Source organism: Ursus maritimus, unplaced genomic scaffold (genome assembly GCF_017311325.1).
Source record: "Ursus maritimus isolate PB19 unplaced genomic scaffold, ASM1731132v1 scaffold_17, whole genome shotgun sequence".
In the NCBI taxonomy this organism is placed as follows: domain Eukaryota; kingdom Metazoa; phylum Chordata; class Mammalia; order Carnivora; family Ursidae; genus Ursus; species Ursus maritimus.
This window is the reverse complement of record NW_024424119.1, coordinates 46,765,045-46,782,127: the sequence shown is the minus strand read 5'-3', so window position 1 is coordinate 46,782,127 and position 17,083 is coordinate 46,765,045. Positions and strand designations below refer to the sequence as shown.

Below are 17,083 nucleotides of genomic sequence, written 5' to 3'. Positions count from 1 at the left end.
AATCTACCAGCGGCTTTCCAGCCTGAAAGTGCAAACTGTTCCTCTCTCTGAACGTCTTTCTTCACGTGGCTGATCTTCTCCTGCCTATGCCGTCAGCTTACATGTCACTTCTGAGCGAGTCATTCCTTTACAACACCTTTGCCAAAAGGAGGTTTTCTCCTGTTACTTTATCTGGGTTTGCTTGCTTTTTGTCTTTCTTTTCCATTAAAATACAAGCTGTATGCAGGCCAGTACCATATGTCTTGTTCACCATGGTATCCTTAGTGCCAGATACAGTGCCTGGTTCACAGTACATGCTCAATAAATATCTGATGATTCTTAATGATGTTAATGTATAATTGTTGTATAATAATGTGTAAATGTTGTATAATGACATTAATGTTAATTGGTTTATGGGGGTATTTTCAAAAAAATTAAGTTAAATAGCTCACACTTCAACATATTTTTCTGGATAACTTCTGAAAATAAATTCCTCCCCCACCCAAATTTAGTTTGTTTTTTTTTTAATGTCACCTTACCTAAACTGAATCTCTCAAAAGCCTCTTGTCTGTCCTGGGTAGTTACTGGCTGACCTTCCAAACTTTCCAATGAGCGAAGGTGAAAAATGGTAAACTGGATGTAATGAGGAAGGGTCACAATTGGATTTTCAAGTAGGATCAGAGAAGTCAAATCTTGAAGTGGTTTCAACTTGCTTACATCTTGGAGCTGAAATGATATGTAACAATATTTGTATATGTAACAGTATTAGTATAATTTAATTTTAAAATAATAAAAGCATACCTAAAGGAAGTAATAAATCAAGAAAATTGCTATCAACATGGCAAGGAACCTATTCATGGAACCCATTATCCAAAATTAGTGGTGTGAGGGGAGGAACAGAAAGTGAGTATTTGAGGATCCATAGTGTATCAGGACAGTATTAAGCATTTTCCATATACCATTTCATTTGACTCCTCACAACAACCTATGATAGAAACAACATCTTAATTTTGTAGACGAAGAAACTGAGGTTTGAAGAAGTTGAATAACTTGCCCAAAGCTCAGACCTTACAAATGAACAAAAGAGGATTTGAATTTATCTGTGTAACTTTAAACCTACTATTTTTTCATTATATTGATTGAACACATCAAAAATATAAATGGCTATAAAAAAGATTTTGGTAAATCTTCAGATAACAGTTATAATTGATCGTTAAAAGAAATAAGTAAGGAGACTGGGAGATAGTCACATTTTTAAAGATTTTTATGTTTATCCAAAGAGGGACTTTAAAAGGTCAAGAAATGCTACTCCTAATACCTTAATACCTCTCATAAGTGAATGTGTACCACTCTTACTAATGCCAATGTCAAATATAAACTGGGATGAGAAAGTCATGAAAAATTAGAAATGATAATATTTATTGAATGATTTTCCTGTTAACATCAGCTGACACTGAGTACTATCTAACAATCGACTACTTGAAGGAATATTTATAGCAATTTTTAGATTCATGGCTACCTCCTTCCATCATAGCATAAGCCCCAAGAGCTCCAAGGTGATGCAGTGCAACATAGTATAAGGTCTGGGCTCTGAGGCTCTTGGGCTGTTGCAGTGAAATGGTAGTCACCTTACCAGACCTTTATAAAGATGGAATAAGAAAGCATGGACATTGTGAATCACACAGTAATTAAACAAATGGCTTCTTCCACTGGTGAAGGTTTAAGGAGTCATTTAGTGTTTTTGAGTTTTTAAAACATCTTCACATCTATCATTTTATCGAGCCCCATTACACCCCTGTAAAGAAGGCAGGGTAGGGTTTGTTTGCTCTAATTTAAACAAAGAATCTTAGAGAGATAAAGGGATTCTCCAAGGTCATAGAAGGCAGGTCTAGACCCATATTAGAAAGCACATCTTTTATTGTCTTTTCTATGACTAATGTTCTTTAAGCATGGCTGTTTCAATTTTAATATAGATTTAAGTAAATTCATGTTTTTACTTAACAAATACTTATTAAACACCTAACTGTATAAATGTTACAAGAAAATCATTAATTATACTCCAAAGGAAAGCATACACAATTATCAGATTATGTGAGCCATGATAACAAAATTGCTCTATGATAAAAGAGCTAGTGAATAACCACTTATAACACCTGACACTATAATCAAGCTTAATTCGTAAGTTTAAAAAAACAAAAACAAAAAAAAAGAACTCAGTTCCTGGCATTCAGTGACCTGGATTCTGGCACAAGTTGTGTGACTTTGGGTAAGAGATTTAACCTGAAAATGAGAAAAAGACAATGCTACCTAACTGACAGCAGTCAAAAAATAATCTTTTTACTGCCTCCTTAAGAAAAGTTTTCTGAGGCTCAAATGAAATGATAATGCAAAAATCCGAAGAGGTCAACTCTCAGTTACCATGGAACCATGCAAAACCAGAAATGCCTATATTTAATTACCCTAGAGAGTCCTAGGTTATACCTAAATTTGATGTCTGGTCAAAGGACCAAGAACCTTAAAAGAAGAAATCTTTTTTTTTTTTTTTTAAGATTTTATTTATTTGACAGAAAGAGCACAAGCAGGGGGAGCAGCAGAGGGAGAGGGAGAAGCAGGCTCCCTGATGAGCAGGGAGCCCCATACAGGGCTCAATCCCAGGACCCTGGGATCATGACCTGAGCCGAAGACAGATGCTTAACCAACTAAGCTACCCAGGTGCCCCAAGAAATCTCACTTTTTAAAAACTTAGACTTTAATATTTTTTTCAACAAGTCTAAAAATTTGAAAAAACTTCTTGCTACTTTGAATAACTTACCGATGATATCTTGTTGCCTTTCAGATTGAGGACTCGCAAAGATTTTAACTTCTTCCCTAGCCATACTGGGATATGTTCAATTTCATTTCCTGCAAGGTTTAGCTTTTGCAGATTATACATATTTTCTATGCCTTCAATTTTGCTGGAAACCAAAGGATAAAATCAAATTTAGTAAATACAATGATAGAGTCCCTCCACTGTATGCTTAAGAATAAATAGCCTTGGTTTTATGTGGGGTTACTTTTCATAATTATAATTTGTTAACCCTTTTAATAAACGAGAACCAAACAAAAGTGGCTAAAAAGAAACTGACCAGAACAGCTAAGCTGCCAACTCTTCATTACTGGGTCCAGAAATCCTACCTATCTTTAGGATCCCACAACACAGAAAAGGAGAGTCTATCCATGGCATTATCACTACTCACTGGGAGCAGTACTAGTGGATAGCCAGGGGAGAGCTGAAAAACTCAGCAGCACACACTCCTTTGTTACAGCCCTGCACAAGAGATAACCTTCGTTATTACCCTAAGTCATCACCAAAAGATTAGTTACAACACCAGGATATGATTGCCATTTTGAACTGATGGACTCTCTAGAACACTAATTTATGAACATAAATATTTTAATCAGAATATTTAAATCAATAGAACATTTATCATATTGATGAATTTTCATTGATGAAATATTTTGCCAATTTAATTGTCAATTTAATTGATTACAATTTGTCACTTTTAATTCCTTGGTAAATTTTCTATGGGCAAATATTTCCAAGCTTCTTTATTTTATTAAAATTATTTTTATCAGGATCATTTTTTATACAAACTTTATATTAAGGATTTGGTTCCGTTTTTTTTCCCCTTTCATTTTTTGCCATATTAGAGCTTCTGCCACTGTTAGTGGTTTTATTTTATTGGCCACTATCTTCCAAGTCTAAGGTGGGGGGAAGTATACAGATATAAAGATTTTCAAGACTTGACAATTGCATCATTTTGTTTATAACAAGTTTTCTATGTGTGGTTTTTTGCCACTGTCAGTTTTATTATGTTTATTCCTCACAGTAATATATATTATGAAGTGAAAGCACGACTGAATGTATTACAGCAATGAACAAAGAACATCAGGATAAACACATAGTATCAAAATACATTGAAATATCTTCAGGATCAAAATGACAGGATTAAAACACTCTGCTTCATGTCAACTTTCTTAATGTAATAAGGCAGTGGATCAAAGACTCTATCTGTGAAAACTTCCTGTCAAAAATGGAAGTAAAATAAAATTTGGTATTCATGTATCTCCTTCTTTGATAATGCTAGAAAAATATTATTCGATACTTTAGTAATGCCAAAACACGAAAGCAGTTATCATACGCGAAGGATAATGCTAGAAAAATATTATTCGGTACTTTAGTAATGCCAAAACACGAAAGCAGTTATCATACGCGAAGGATAATGCTAGAAAAATATTATTCGGTACTTTAGTAATGCCAAAACACGAAAGCAGTTATCATACGCGAAGGATAATGCTAGAAAAATATTATTCGGTACTTTAGTAATGCCAAAACACGAAAGCAGTTATCATACGCGAAGGGCTAGACTAGCAATGAATGAGGATCCAAGTAACTGCTGTTCAAAGGACTCTTTCAATTCAGTAACGTGGGCAACATTAATCTACCTCTTTAACAAAGACAATGCTACAATGCTACATAAAGAGTATTTACTTACCAGATTTTGTTATACGATAAGTTGAGTTCACGTAATTTTGACAGCTTGTCCAATTTCTCAATCTTCCCTATTAGATTATAGCTGAGATTCAGTACTTCAAGTTTAACGCATTTTTCCAAATTTTCAATATACTAATTGGAAACAAATGAATAAATACTTTACATGACAAATTCCTTACATAAAGTACAACATGTATGTATATGCATCAAGGGCTGTTTTGATCAGTCACCAGAGAATAATAAACCCTTCCTGCTCTCCTGGACAATCCTTTGGTACAGCTTCCTTCGACCAGGAATAGCAGCTCTCCTTGCCCCTGGATGGACAACACTTCCTATGTATCAAGACAATCAAAACTATTCAACAAGAATTCCACTTCAACTTTTCTATGCCTCCTCTCCTCCTCCTTTCTTCGAAATTCAGCTAGATACCTATGCTCTTGCATAACCTCATCTACTTCCTCCCCCCCCCCCCCACGGTCTTGCATCTTTAATCTCTTTCACTCCTGGATCTTCCCCTAAGTTTAAGAAGTCACTATCCAGGGGCGCCTGGGTGGCACAGCGGTTAAGCGTCTGCCTTCGGCTCAGGGCATGATCCCGGCGTTATGGGATTGAGCCCCACATCAGGCTCTTCCGCTATGAGCCTGCTTCTTCCTCTCCCACTCCCCCTGCTTGTGTTCCCTCTCTCGCTGGCTGTCTCTATCTCTGTCGAATAAATAAATAAAATCTTTAAAAAAAAAAAAAAAAAGAAGAAGTCACTATCCAATAGGTACTTACTACATATCAGATGCACCACCAGGCAATGGATACCAGTGAACTAGACAACTTCCCTGCTACAGGAGCCTTTGTTCAACAGGTTTAATCTCCTCTATACAGAACAAATCACCTCATGCTAAACTTGTTTTCCTATCAAGCTATCATTTTAGCTCCTTTATTTGTGATCATGTTCTCACAAGAGTTGTGTACATTTGCTCATTCTGCCTTCCATTTATTCTATTGGTAAGGCAAAATATCTTCTGCTTTTACTATGTATTCAAATAGTTCTCTCCACGATTGCCATTCATCCATCCATTCCACAAACATTTATCAAACATGGATTATCTGCCAGGGGCTGTTCTAGGTACTAGAAATACACTGGTGAGTAAGGAAACCAAGGTTCATGCTTTCATTCACAGAGAAAGTCAATAAATAAACAACTTTTTCAGACACTGAAGTGTACTAACAAGAAACTAAAGATAATGTGATGTGACAGCATGCAAATCACCAAGGCGGGCAGATTTGTCTGCTGTGTTCACTGCGTAAGCATAAATGCCTGGCACATAGTGGGCACTGAATAAGTATTTGTTGGTGGAAAGAATGAAAGAGAGTCATGGAGAAGGTAGCTAATGGCAACTGGGTGGTAAGAGAAGGCCTCATAGAGGAAGTACACTGAACTGAGACCTTAATAACAAGAAGCCAGCTCTGTGAACATGTGGGGGCAGAGAACAACAGGCAGAGGAGAAAAATACAAAGGCCCAGTTAGTTTGAGAAATAGAAGGGCTTCTGAACTGCCAAATCCAAATGACTTCTAAGTTTTTGTCCTACTTAATGATTCTGTGACATTTTATATCATCCATCCTTCCTTTGGTCTCCATTCATCATACTCTTAGATCTTCTTGTTCTAATAGCCCCTTCAGATTTCTTCACTGGGTATGCCTCTCCTGTGTGTGCTTTCTCTCTCTCTCTCTCTGACTCCCCTTCACTATTTCTCCTCTTAATTCCAGACATTCTTCTAGGAAGCTCTAAGTTTCCAGAGATCAGAAACTTAGCTTATTTACCTGTGTACTTATTCCCACAGCCTAACATAATGCCTGGCATATAATAACCATACAGTAAATATTTACTACTTTGATTTCATTTTTGCAACTTGTAAACTCCAGAATGTCTCCCTTTTCCTTTTTAATTACACAAGTAAAATACAAACATATTCTAATAAAAATTTCAAATGAAACAAAAGAAGCTCTCTTCTTCAAGTTCCTAGGCACCCGTAAAAAAAATCCCACTGATCAAAGGTAACCGTTGCTAAGAGGCTGACATATAAACATCTGTAGCTTTCTATTCATTTACATCCATATATACACATATAGAAAAACAGAATTTTTAGACCTTATTATACAAAATGTTTTAGAATTTTTTTCATTAAATGCACTGCGGACATTGTCCCACATTAAGACATTCTTATTTTTTTTAAGAAACTTGATAGTATTTCTTGGTCTACAGCACCATAATTTATTTAACCAATTCCCTATTGATAGAAATTTGGTTATTTCCAATTTTTCTATTTTAAATAATGCTTAATAAACATGACTATATAGATACTTCTGGATATATGTGCATGTAATATCGGTAGAACGGACATCAAGGAGTAGAACTGCTGGGTTGGTAAGTATAAATTCAGTAAGCATAAACTCAATTGCTGGATCAAATAAGTACACGTGAAATTTGGATAAATGCTACCAAACTGTCTTTCTAAATTGCAGGAGCAATGTGTATGTCCCACTAAGACAATATGATAATACCCACTTCCCACACCATTCTGAACACTGAAATAATCCTTTTAATTCTTGACCATTAGACATACAAGAATGAAAATGGTATCAAACTATTGTTTTCATATTTTTCATATTAATAAAGGTGGATATATTTTCATGCCACTTATAATACTTTTGTGAATGCCCTGTTCATATCCTTTGCACATTCTCCACTGAGTTGTCTCTCTTACTGAATTGTAGAAGCTCTTTATATGGGTACTATTACATATGCTGAAAACACTCCCTGACAGTTTAACTTTTTAAAACATATCTTTCATTAAACACTTTTTAATCTTTATGTACACTAAGTCTGTCAATATTTTTCTTTGTGGTACTAGGGTTGGTGCTCGCTTAAAGGGCTTTCTCAACTCTAAGACTCTAAAATAAACTCTCCTATATTCTTTCCTAATACTTCTATAGCATTTTTGTGGGTTTTGTTCTGGTTTCATTAAATCTTCAACCTTCCGGAACTAATTTTTGTGACTAATGTAGTAGGCATCTAAGTTTATATTTTTTTCCAATTAAAATGTTTAAGTTGTCTTTTACAATGTATTCATGTTGTATAGTTTACGAATAAAGTAATAAACATTCAAGAGCAGGGATCAGCAAACTTTTTCTGGAAAAAGCCACATAGTCAATATTTTTGGCTTTATGGGCCATATAGTCTCTGTGACAACTATTTACCCCTGCTATTGTAGTGCAAAAACAGCCACAGACAATATGTATACAAATAAGTGTGGCTGTGTTCCAATAAAATTTTATTTACAAAAACAGGCAGCAGGCCTGATTTGGCCTACAAGCTATATAGTTTGCCAACCCCATCTCTAGAAAGAATCCAATAATGTATAGAATAATAGGAGCTTATGAATGTGAAGATGTCATACTTCCGATATAGAACTTCCACTGGAAACAATACAAGGTCGGCTACAAATTAGGTGACATTAGGATGAAATGTTACTGTAAATCTAGTATAATCTTTTAATTTTCAGTTTTAAAACAGAAAAATTAAAAAACAATGCTGGTAACCTACCCTAAATTTCTTGCCACCATCTTTAGCAAGTGAAAGGTTCAGAGATTTTACCAAGGCCAAATTGTCCTGTTTAGTAAGTTTTTTAACAAGGGCCTCTGTAATGTATCGGACTCCTGTATGTGAATCGGCTTCTGAAATTACAGAAACAGATTATCATCAGTAGAAGGGACACCTCTGAAAAACAAATTATTTTGATGATATATAACAAAAAAAATTTTTATGACATGCAAATATAAAAACAGCTGGTTAGTTCTAACTGCAATGTTTTAATTATATTTTACTTTATATAGCATTATATTATAATAATTGCATACATATATAGTAAGTTATACTTTATAAATATTAGCTCTGTCCCAAGCTTGCACTATACGCTTTACACTTACAATTTAATTTGTACAACATTTAAAATAGAAATTACTATTCCCATTTATTTAAAAAAAACTATAATAGTTTGCTCAAGATCTTGTGGCTAATGATGTGGAAATCCAGGACCTGAACCCAGGCAGAAGAATCCAAAACTTATACTTTTAATCCCATGCAGCATTAAAGTTTTAGCAATATTTTTGATATTAGCTTTTTTGTTTTGTTTTGTTTTGTTTTGTTTTTAGAGAAGGAGAGAGAGAGAGGGAAAGAGAGAGAAGGGGCGCACAGGAAAGGGAGAGAGAGAATCATAAGCAGGCTCTACACCAAGAGCAGAGCCCAAAGCAGGGCTGGATCTCACAGCCCTGCGATCAAGACCTGAGCCAAAATCAAGAGTGGGAGGCTTAACCGACTAAGCCACCCAGGCACGCCCTAGTTTTCGGGTCTTTTTTTTTACAGTTATCGACTTATTACAGTGCTAAATTACTTAGTTTTTTGTTTTGTTTTGTTTTGTTTTAAATAAGCTGTCACTACTCTGGTTGTTTTTGTTTTTTTAAATTCCAATCTAAATTTCAGAAACACTGTAATTCTTAAAAATCCTTTTTTTCTTTTTTTAGTGGTGAAAAACTCAAATTTGTTGTTCTTTTAAACAGAGAATAACACAATATATTTTATAAAGTACTAACTTGATGGACAGCACTCCCGCCCTAAGACTGGACATTGCTGTCAAAGCTTCTCAAAGCCATCTTACATTTTACAAAAGCAGCTGTAAAAAGAAAATTCTTTCTTTGAGTCAGAAAAAAATCAATGCTGGGTTCAGATTCAGGCTGTATGACAAAATTTCCCTAAGATTATTTATAATAAATTAATATTACATTTATCTGGGTTCAAAATAAAGTGATTTTTTTCCTTTAATTTGGGCTATTCTAGGAAAGAAAATGACTAATATTCTAAAATATTAATCAAATCAGAGTCAACAGTGTACCAACTGACAGTAAGAGTACAGTCTAAACTCAATTGCTGATAAGGTTTAGTAATAAAAACTGAGCAGCTAGATAGCTGTGACTTCATGACTTAGCAAAGAAATCACATAGTTTTCATTCACATTCAGTCACGTTAAAGGGTCTCTTAGAAAAAAAGAATATATTTCTGAAAACAGATTCCCACATGAACAGACTGCTTTTAAGAAAAAAATAAAAGCAAAACCTTGGAGGAACATATACATGTCCCTTACAGGAACATGATAAGCAGTTTGACCATAAGCAGACTAGAATAGCCCAAGGGTAGATTATATTTTTGTACTGAATTAAGACACTCCACTCTGAAGTGAACAGATATGCTTTTCCTCTAACTAAGGATGATGGTAAATTTGAAATATGAGCTTTAAGGTACTCTCCCGCCACAGGAAATAAAGCCTCCTCTTTCTGGAAATTCTCTTCTCCTAACTCTTTCAGACAGCTTCACCCTCACCCAGAAGCCTTCATCTTCCACTGTCCTTATACACTTCCTGCAGATATAAACAATAGGTCATGTTAGTACGAAGATATATATTTCACTTGGACCAAAAATGTAAGTTTGGTAATTGTCCATCTCTACTCTAGAGTATGTGTTCAAATTCTTAGATTAAAAAGCATTACCTTTATGGTCTTGGCTGTCCAAAAGCACCGTGTTTTCATCTGTAATCTCAACTTGTTCACTCCATTGTCCTCCAAAACGAAGACTGTCAGATCCACTTAGAGGTGAAAGTGACCTAGATCTCATATTGGACATAAGGGATGGTGGACTAGGAGAGTGAGGCGATGGTGGCATCTTTGCATTGGAAAATGTTTGCTGAGAACCTTTCTTCATGGCAAGAATAAAGCCAGGTGTCCATCAAAACCTGTAAGAGATTTCGGCATATTTAACAAGGTTAATTTTTTAGAGCTCTCATAACTATTGATCTACTTCTAGAGTTTTTTTAAGTTCTGCACCCAGAGTGGGGCTTGAACTCATGATACCGAGATCAAGAGTCACACATTCTACCAACTGAGCCAGCCAAGCGCCCTTATTTCTAGTGTTCTGAAGATGACGAAGTTACAAACTCAGAGGCTACAGATCCTAGGACCCATACTACTCCAACCTGATGGGAGCAGACACTGCTTCAAACACTGCTGATCACCTTGCCAGAGGGAAAAGAGACCTCCAAAAGCTCTTGTATTGACACATGCTCCAGCCAGAAATCTCACCTGTCATTTCTCTTCTGTATTGGACCAAACTAGTCACAGCACCCCTCACACCCACAAAGGGTCCTAGAATGTAGGAAGCTGGAAATGTTTGGCAACCAGCAGTATTTAATACTGACAATTACTCTCCCCTTCCTGATAAAGTTTCTTCTTTTACTTCTGGGACACCACATTCTCCTGGTATCCTCCTGCCTTTGTGGCCACTCCTTGGCTTCCTTTGCTGGCTCATGTACTGTATTCAATCTTCAAATGTCAGAGCTCCTCGAGTCTCTTCTATTCTCTCTCCAATCTCACTTTAGACAATCTAATGCACACCCATGACTCCCAATGTCACCTGTATATTGATGTTTATATCTTTAATCCAACCTCTGAGTTCCAGATTCCTGTTCCCAATTGTCTACTTGATATTTCATTGCCATCCTAAACTCAGTCTGTCCAAACTGAATTTATCACTTCCCCCATTCCTCCCACACAGAACAATGCATGAATCATTAAGTGTACCGCTCCATGAATTTTTATACAGTGAATACAACCAGTATTCAGATCAAGAAACAATATTACCAGAACCCCAAAAGCCACTTTGTACCCCCTTCCAGTCATTAGCCCACATACATGGGTAATCACTACGCTGATTTCTAATGCCAAAGATTTTTTTAACTATTTAAGATTTTTATTTTTAAGTATTTCTACATCCTACATGGGGCTCAAACTCACAACCCTGAGATCAAGAGTCACGTGCTCTTCCAGCTGAGCCAGCTAGGCACTCCATAAGCTATTTTTGAACTATATGTAAATGAAATCATAGAATATTTTTATCTGCCTTGTTAAACATAACCAATTTTGTTGAAGGTTGGGTCTCTCAGAAGGAATGAAAGCACTTATTGATGAAAGGGATCTTAGTCAAATCCCTTTATTTTTCAGAAAAGAAAATTAAAGCCCAGACTGGTAAATGACTAGGTCAGACACAATGCTAGCTATAGTAACGAAGAGAATCAGTCCTCCTCTCTAATTTGTATGTCAAATCACATAACTAATCTAGTAGAATGTAAGTTCCATGAAAGCAGGGATATTGTTCACTGGTTTATTCCAGGCCTAGGGCAGAACTTAGCAGAAAGCAGCTAATTAATTTTATCTAATGAATTACTCATGAAGAACTGATAAAATGCAATTATTTAATACCTTAACAAAAGGATATCTTCTTGTGCAATATTAGTCCTCAACACCAAGAGTCCTAATGTGCAAGGTTAGGTTTATGCAAAACAGATTTTCATGATACACTATGACTTTTACAAGTATAACCATTGCAAAAATCATAAGTTTGACAAACTTTTAGACAAAAAAAAATCTTATAAAATGGATAGGTTTTCAGCAAGGTTGTATTAACAATGATGCTATTTTTGCTCAATATCCATAATCTCCCCTATTCTCCCTTCTTAAAATGTGAAGACAAAACACAAATTAATTTTTAGAAAGGTTGGGGCACCTGGATGGCTCAGTCAGTTGAGTGTCTACCTTCGGCTCAGGTCATGATCGCAGGGTCCTGGGATTGAGCCCGGCGCTTTGGGCTCCCTGCTCAGCGGGAGAGTCTGCTTCTCCCCTTCCCTCTGCCTCTTATCCCCACTCATGCTCTCTCTCTTGCTCACTCTCTCTCTCAAATAAAATCTTTAATTTTTAGAAAAGTTATCAATTCAAAGATTTTGGGCAGCCCCAATGTTAATGCTACATAAATTGGTATTAGAATGAGATATTATAATGGTTTGATGTGTGAACACCTTCACAAGTATATAGGTATTATTATACAGGCTGGGATTATGAAGAAATTTATTTGTTAAATGGTTAGAACATATATAATATATGGAAAAGAGAGGCACCATTAATATAGTCAATCAATTAACCAACAATTAATAGATGTAATATCTTTCTATGATGACGTAGTCATTCTAGAAATGCTGATCTTACCCAAAACATGGCTGGAATTCCTCTTTGGCTCCTGCTTTCAGAATTATTTATACATCTCACCAGAAAATCAGACCCATCACTTTAACTACACTTTGTTTTAAATTTCCCAGGTTGAACATTAACTTTACCATCTGTCAAATATTGTGATAAGCTCTTACATGTATCATCACATTAGGAGGATTAAATATAACAATTCCCCAAAATAAGTATTATCATCTCTCCCTTTAAAGATTAAAAGGTTAAGTAATTTGTTCAAAGTCCCATAACTAATTAGTTAATCCAAGGCTTGAATCCTGATCTGATATCAAAGCCCAGGTCTTCATTACCATGTCATACTGCTGACTGAGTTTTCTGGAGTCCAGATCATGTTTGATTTGCTCTCTAGAGCCTAGCATGGTGCCTCACACAAAATAGACCAGAATAAATGACACTAACTGACCTTGATCAACAGATAGCATATCCTATAAGATAATTCCTGAGGGAAACACAGAAAATTTAATATAATAACATCACTGAACTCATTATCTAGCTTCTTAAGTGACAAGTTTGAAGAGAACAAAAGTCTGCTACATTTGCTTTTAAAAAGTGATTATTATTTCACAGTTATACATTACAATATGGCCAACTGCCTTGTGCCAACAGTACAGTCCACTTTAAACTGCAAACTTCTATGTGTCTTTACTTTCTCTTTCATTTTTTCATGTTAAACTATCCATATAGATCAGAAAAGCCTCCTCCAATTCATATAACTGCTATTTATGCCAGTGACAATGCTTTTGGTCCTAATTTCCCAAGTGTGGCAAAAACTTCTATTGCTACTATCACACCATTCTGCCATGGAAACAAGTTTCTTAGTAATACTGATTCTGTAAGGGTGTCTCTTTCTAAATAAGAATAATATATACTCAAACTTGAGGATAGCTAAGAGGCATGTGCTTTAAAAATAAAATTGTAAAAATAAGTAAATAAACAAATAAAATTAAATATATTTATTTTTGAATTATATGTAGTTTTCATAAAGGGAGGAGATTAAAAAAATAAAAGAGGGGAGTGTCTGCCTAAAAGCCCATACTGCCCATCTCCTCCCATTAATATATTTATTCAGTAATTCAATTTTATTGAGTAACTTTTATGCACTAAGAACCGTGTCAGGCATTAAAAATAAAACTGAGAAAGCAGTGTTTCTACACTCAAGATACACAAAAGGTTTACATCTCCCTAGTATACATTGTCTTTGCACCAAGTAGTCTCCTTTATAACATCTTATAATTAGAATTAAATAATCATTTGTGCAACAACTTGATTATTACTTGTTTCTATGCTACAAGACAGCAGAGATTCTATTATTTGATGCACAATAAATATTTGTTGAATGAATGAAAAGAGGACTGTACTAAGCACTCTAAAGACATTAGGAAATTTAAATTCTCACACATGAGGTATAAGGTCAGAATTATTAACCTCATTTACAAATGGCAGTGTTTCACTGAGAATTAAGAGCTTGGATTCTGGGACCAAACAGCCCGAGTTCAAATCCTGCTTCTCCACTTACTGACACTAGGCAAATTACTTAACCTCTCTGATCCTCAGTTTCATCTTCAAACAGAAGATGGCTACCTCATACAAGTTATTTTAAATTCCGAATTAGTTAATACATGCAAAGGGCTTAGAATTGAATTTGACACATAGCGTAGACTCAAAGGTAACCAGCCGTTATTTTTACAAACGAGAAAACATGCTCAGGAAGATTAAGGAACACACCCAAAGTCACAGAGCGGGTTAAGTAACACAAAGTGGCCGAGTCAAAACTTGAACCCAAGTTTTGACATGAAAATTCACCCACCCTTTAACCATTAGACAACAAAATATTTGCTCTTCCATTTAACATTTCTTCCCAATACTTTAACTTTCCTCATTGTCCACGTACTATACTCCATCCGATACCATGACACTCGTGAGAACACCCAAAACGTCCTTTATGCTCGTCATTCCCTACAGACACCTGGCACACTCCAGCCCCTCCCTCCTCCTCTGGGTGGCGGGACCCCCATCCTTCTCGGCGCCGCACCCCAACGTCCACACCTCCCCAGAAATTCTGGTTCTCTACCCCCAAGCGCCCCCGCCATCCCCACGCGTTACCTTCTCACTACTCATCCAAACCTCCCTCTTTTCATCCTCCTCTCCACGCCCGTTCCGGGCCGTCCCCTCCTTCTCATCCAATCCCAATTCCCAGGAACACGCCCCCGTCCCCGCATCCATCTCCAGCCGGCCCACCCCACGCTCGGGCCAGGCCTTCCCGCCTTCGCCGCCGGCCCCCACGGCTCCGCCCAATGCCCGAGAACGGCCTCGATCAGGCCTGGCACTCACCGCCGAGGAGCCGAGCGGAGCAGACCCGCGGGACGAGGCGGGGCGGGAGACGCGCAGCTCCTTTCCTTTAGGCGTCCAGCGACGCGGCAGCCATTTTGTTGTGTTGTGCCGGTTGCCCAGGGGCCCCGCGCGCGGCGTGGGCGGGGTCTGCTGCGGCCACGCCCCTCCCGGAGCCGTTGAAGAGGCGGGGCCGGGCTTCCCGCCGCTTTTGCCGCCTCTGCCTCGGGTCCTCAGGGACGCGAGGCTTCCTAATGGTGTGGATCCTGTGGGGGGCGAGGTTTTCTGCTGCAGCCGCCGACGAGCCCATCTCCCTTCCCCGAGACTAAGCCGCAGCTGCCTCACGCCGAGGCTCGGACACGCTCCTGCGGGGTGCTGGGCCACAGGCCGACCTGAGGGACAGACTGCGTGCGCAGCCAAGCTGCCGCCCTTCCGATACTGGCAGCGGCTTCTCCTCCTTGCGCGGCCTGTTTCTGAGGCGAATTCTCGCCTTCAGGGACCAGTGAGGCCGGACGTGGATGTAGTGCTGAGCTTGGACGCGGCTGCCACCTGAGGTGAAGGGAGCCAGACCAGCCTGGAAACCCGGGCAGCGAATGTTCCCGTGGGCTGTGGAGAATATTCCTCTGGTGCGGAACAGAGAAAGAAAAGCAAGAAGCGTCTGAGGAGACTTCAGTTAGGGCTTGCCTGAAAGTGCTGCGTTTCACAGCATCCATCCAGCGGTTAAAGAGAACTTAGCAGATACTGTGAATTTAAAAGCAAAAAACAAAAATGATCCTCTGGGTGCCTGGGTGGCTCTGTCGGTTGAGCTCGGACTCTTGATTTCAGCTGAGGTCATGATGTCAGGGCGGTGAGATCGAGCCCCACATGGGGCTCCATGCTCAGCGGAGTCTGCTTGGGACTCTCTCTTCCTTTCCCTCTGCCTCCCCCACTCGCTCTGGAAATAAACAAATAAAATCTTTAAGAAAAACCAAAAACATCGTCAAGGACACCTTCCTCCACCCCAGCCTCTCATTTCCCGGCTTGTAGCTTGAACCGTGTCACCACCATCAGAGGCTGCACCATCTCCAGAAGTCTCCAATGCAGTCACTACCTCTCTTTAACCATTACCTTCGAATCTTAACTCATTTGCTCAAAAGACCCCCCGTCCCACCACAATGCTTAACTTCATTATGATACTCAATCCCTCATTCTTAACCATTTAACCAAATCCGTTTCTGACTTTATCAGAGAATTCATGGTCCCATCTTTGTAACAATGTTTTAGAAATTCCCTCTATCCGTGCCTCAGTTTCCTCATCCACAAAATGGGATAATCGTACCTACTTCCTACAGTTTTCCTGATAATTATAAAAGTTAATGCCTGTGAAAGAACTTAGAGAAGTGCGGGCCCCAAAGTAAGTTCTCAATATGTTTTATTTATTTTATTTTTAGGCAAAGGTTTTCCAGAAGTGATATTTCATCCTAGGCCTGAAAGAGGTCAAGAATTTAGTCAAGGTGTAGGACAGTGGGGGAAGAATTTGCTTGGCAAAGGGAACAACTTGGGCAAACCCCAGGAAAAGGGGAAGAAAGAACATGACAATCAGCTGGTTGTTAAGTTGATCATTATAGTTGGTGCAAAAATCTGGAGTGAAGAAGCTAAAAAGAAGAAGGTGGCAGAGGGGCCATATTATAAGCCACATTGGGCACGTCTAGTTTTTCCTCAAGTCAGAAGTGGATTCACCTCAATAGGGAGTTTGGGTGACTTCCAACAGGGGGCACTATTCACATTCACATTTACATGAATGGTCCTCTGCACCTGTCTCCCACTATTTATGCCCTTGGAGTTGTAGTAAAGCTGAAATTCCTGAGAAGCTGCAGATTTTAAATTTAAAAGGAAGATGTATCCATTTTTTATTGAGGTTAGATGATATTTGTTAGTTTGGAATGTGTACATTGCTGAAGCTCAGTTCTATCATTTTTTGTTTGTTTTGACATTCATTTCTTTTTCTCTTTTCCACCAGAGAACTGGGTTTATTGTGTGACCTCGCTGCTATGCCTCGCAGTCTGTAATGATATTCAGGTGGGTTCCG

General features: G+C 38.0%; 1 protein-coding gene across 7 annotated transcripts in view; it reads right to left on the bottom strand.

Moving 5' to 3' along the window:
• The window catches only part of CNTRL (centriolin), a 77,980-nt gene extending 62,829 nt beyond the window's left edge, over positions 1 to 15,151 (bottom strand). For 6 of the 7 annotated variants that reach the window (XR_005835237.1, XM_008698824.2, XM_040631813.1 and 3 more), the window contains exons 1-6: positions 15,019 to 15,151; positions 10,108 to 10,349; positions 8,111 to 8,241; positions 4,515 to 4,645; positions 2,792 to 2,933; positions 519 to 705 (exon numbers count right to left, since the gene is read on the bottom strand). Coding sequence is in view for 6 of the 7 variants with exons in the window: in XM_008698824.2 (XP_008697046.2) it covers positions 519 to 705; positions 2,792 to 2,933; positions 4,515 to 4,645; positions 8,111 to 8,241; positions 10,108 to 10,318 (802 nt within the window). In the remaining variant the exon portion in view is untranslated. Of the gene's footprint in view, positions 1 to 518; positions 706 to 2,791; positions 2,934 to 4,514; positions 4,646 to 8,110; positions 8,242 to 10,107; positions 10,350 to 15,018 lie in introns of those variants that run through there. The other variant, XM_040631816.1, reaches the window with a different exon arrangement.
• Between the last annotated feature and the right edge of the window lie 1,932 nt (positions 15,152 to 17,083).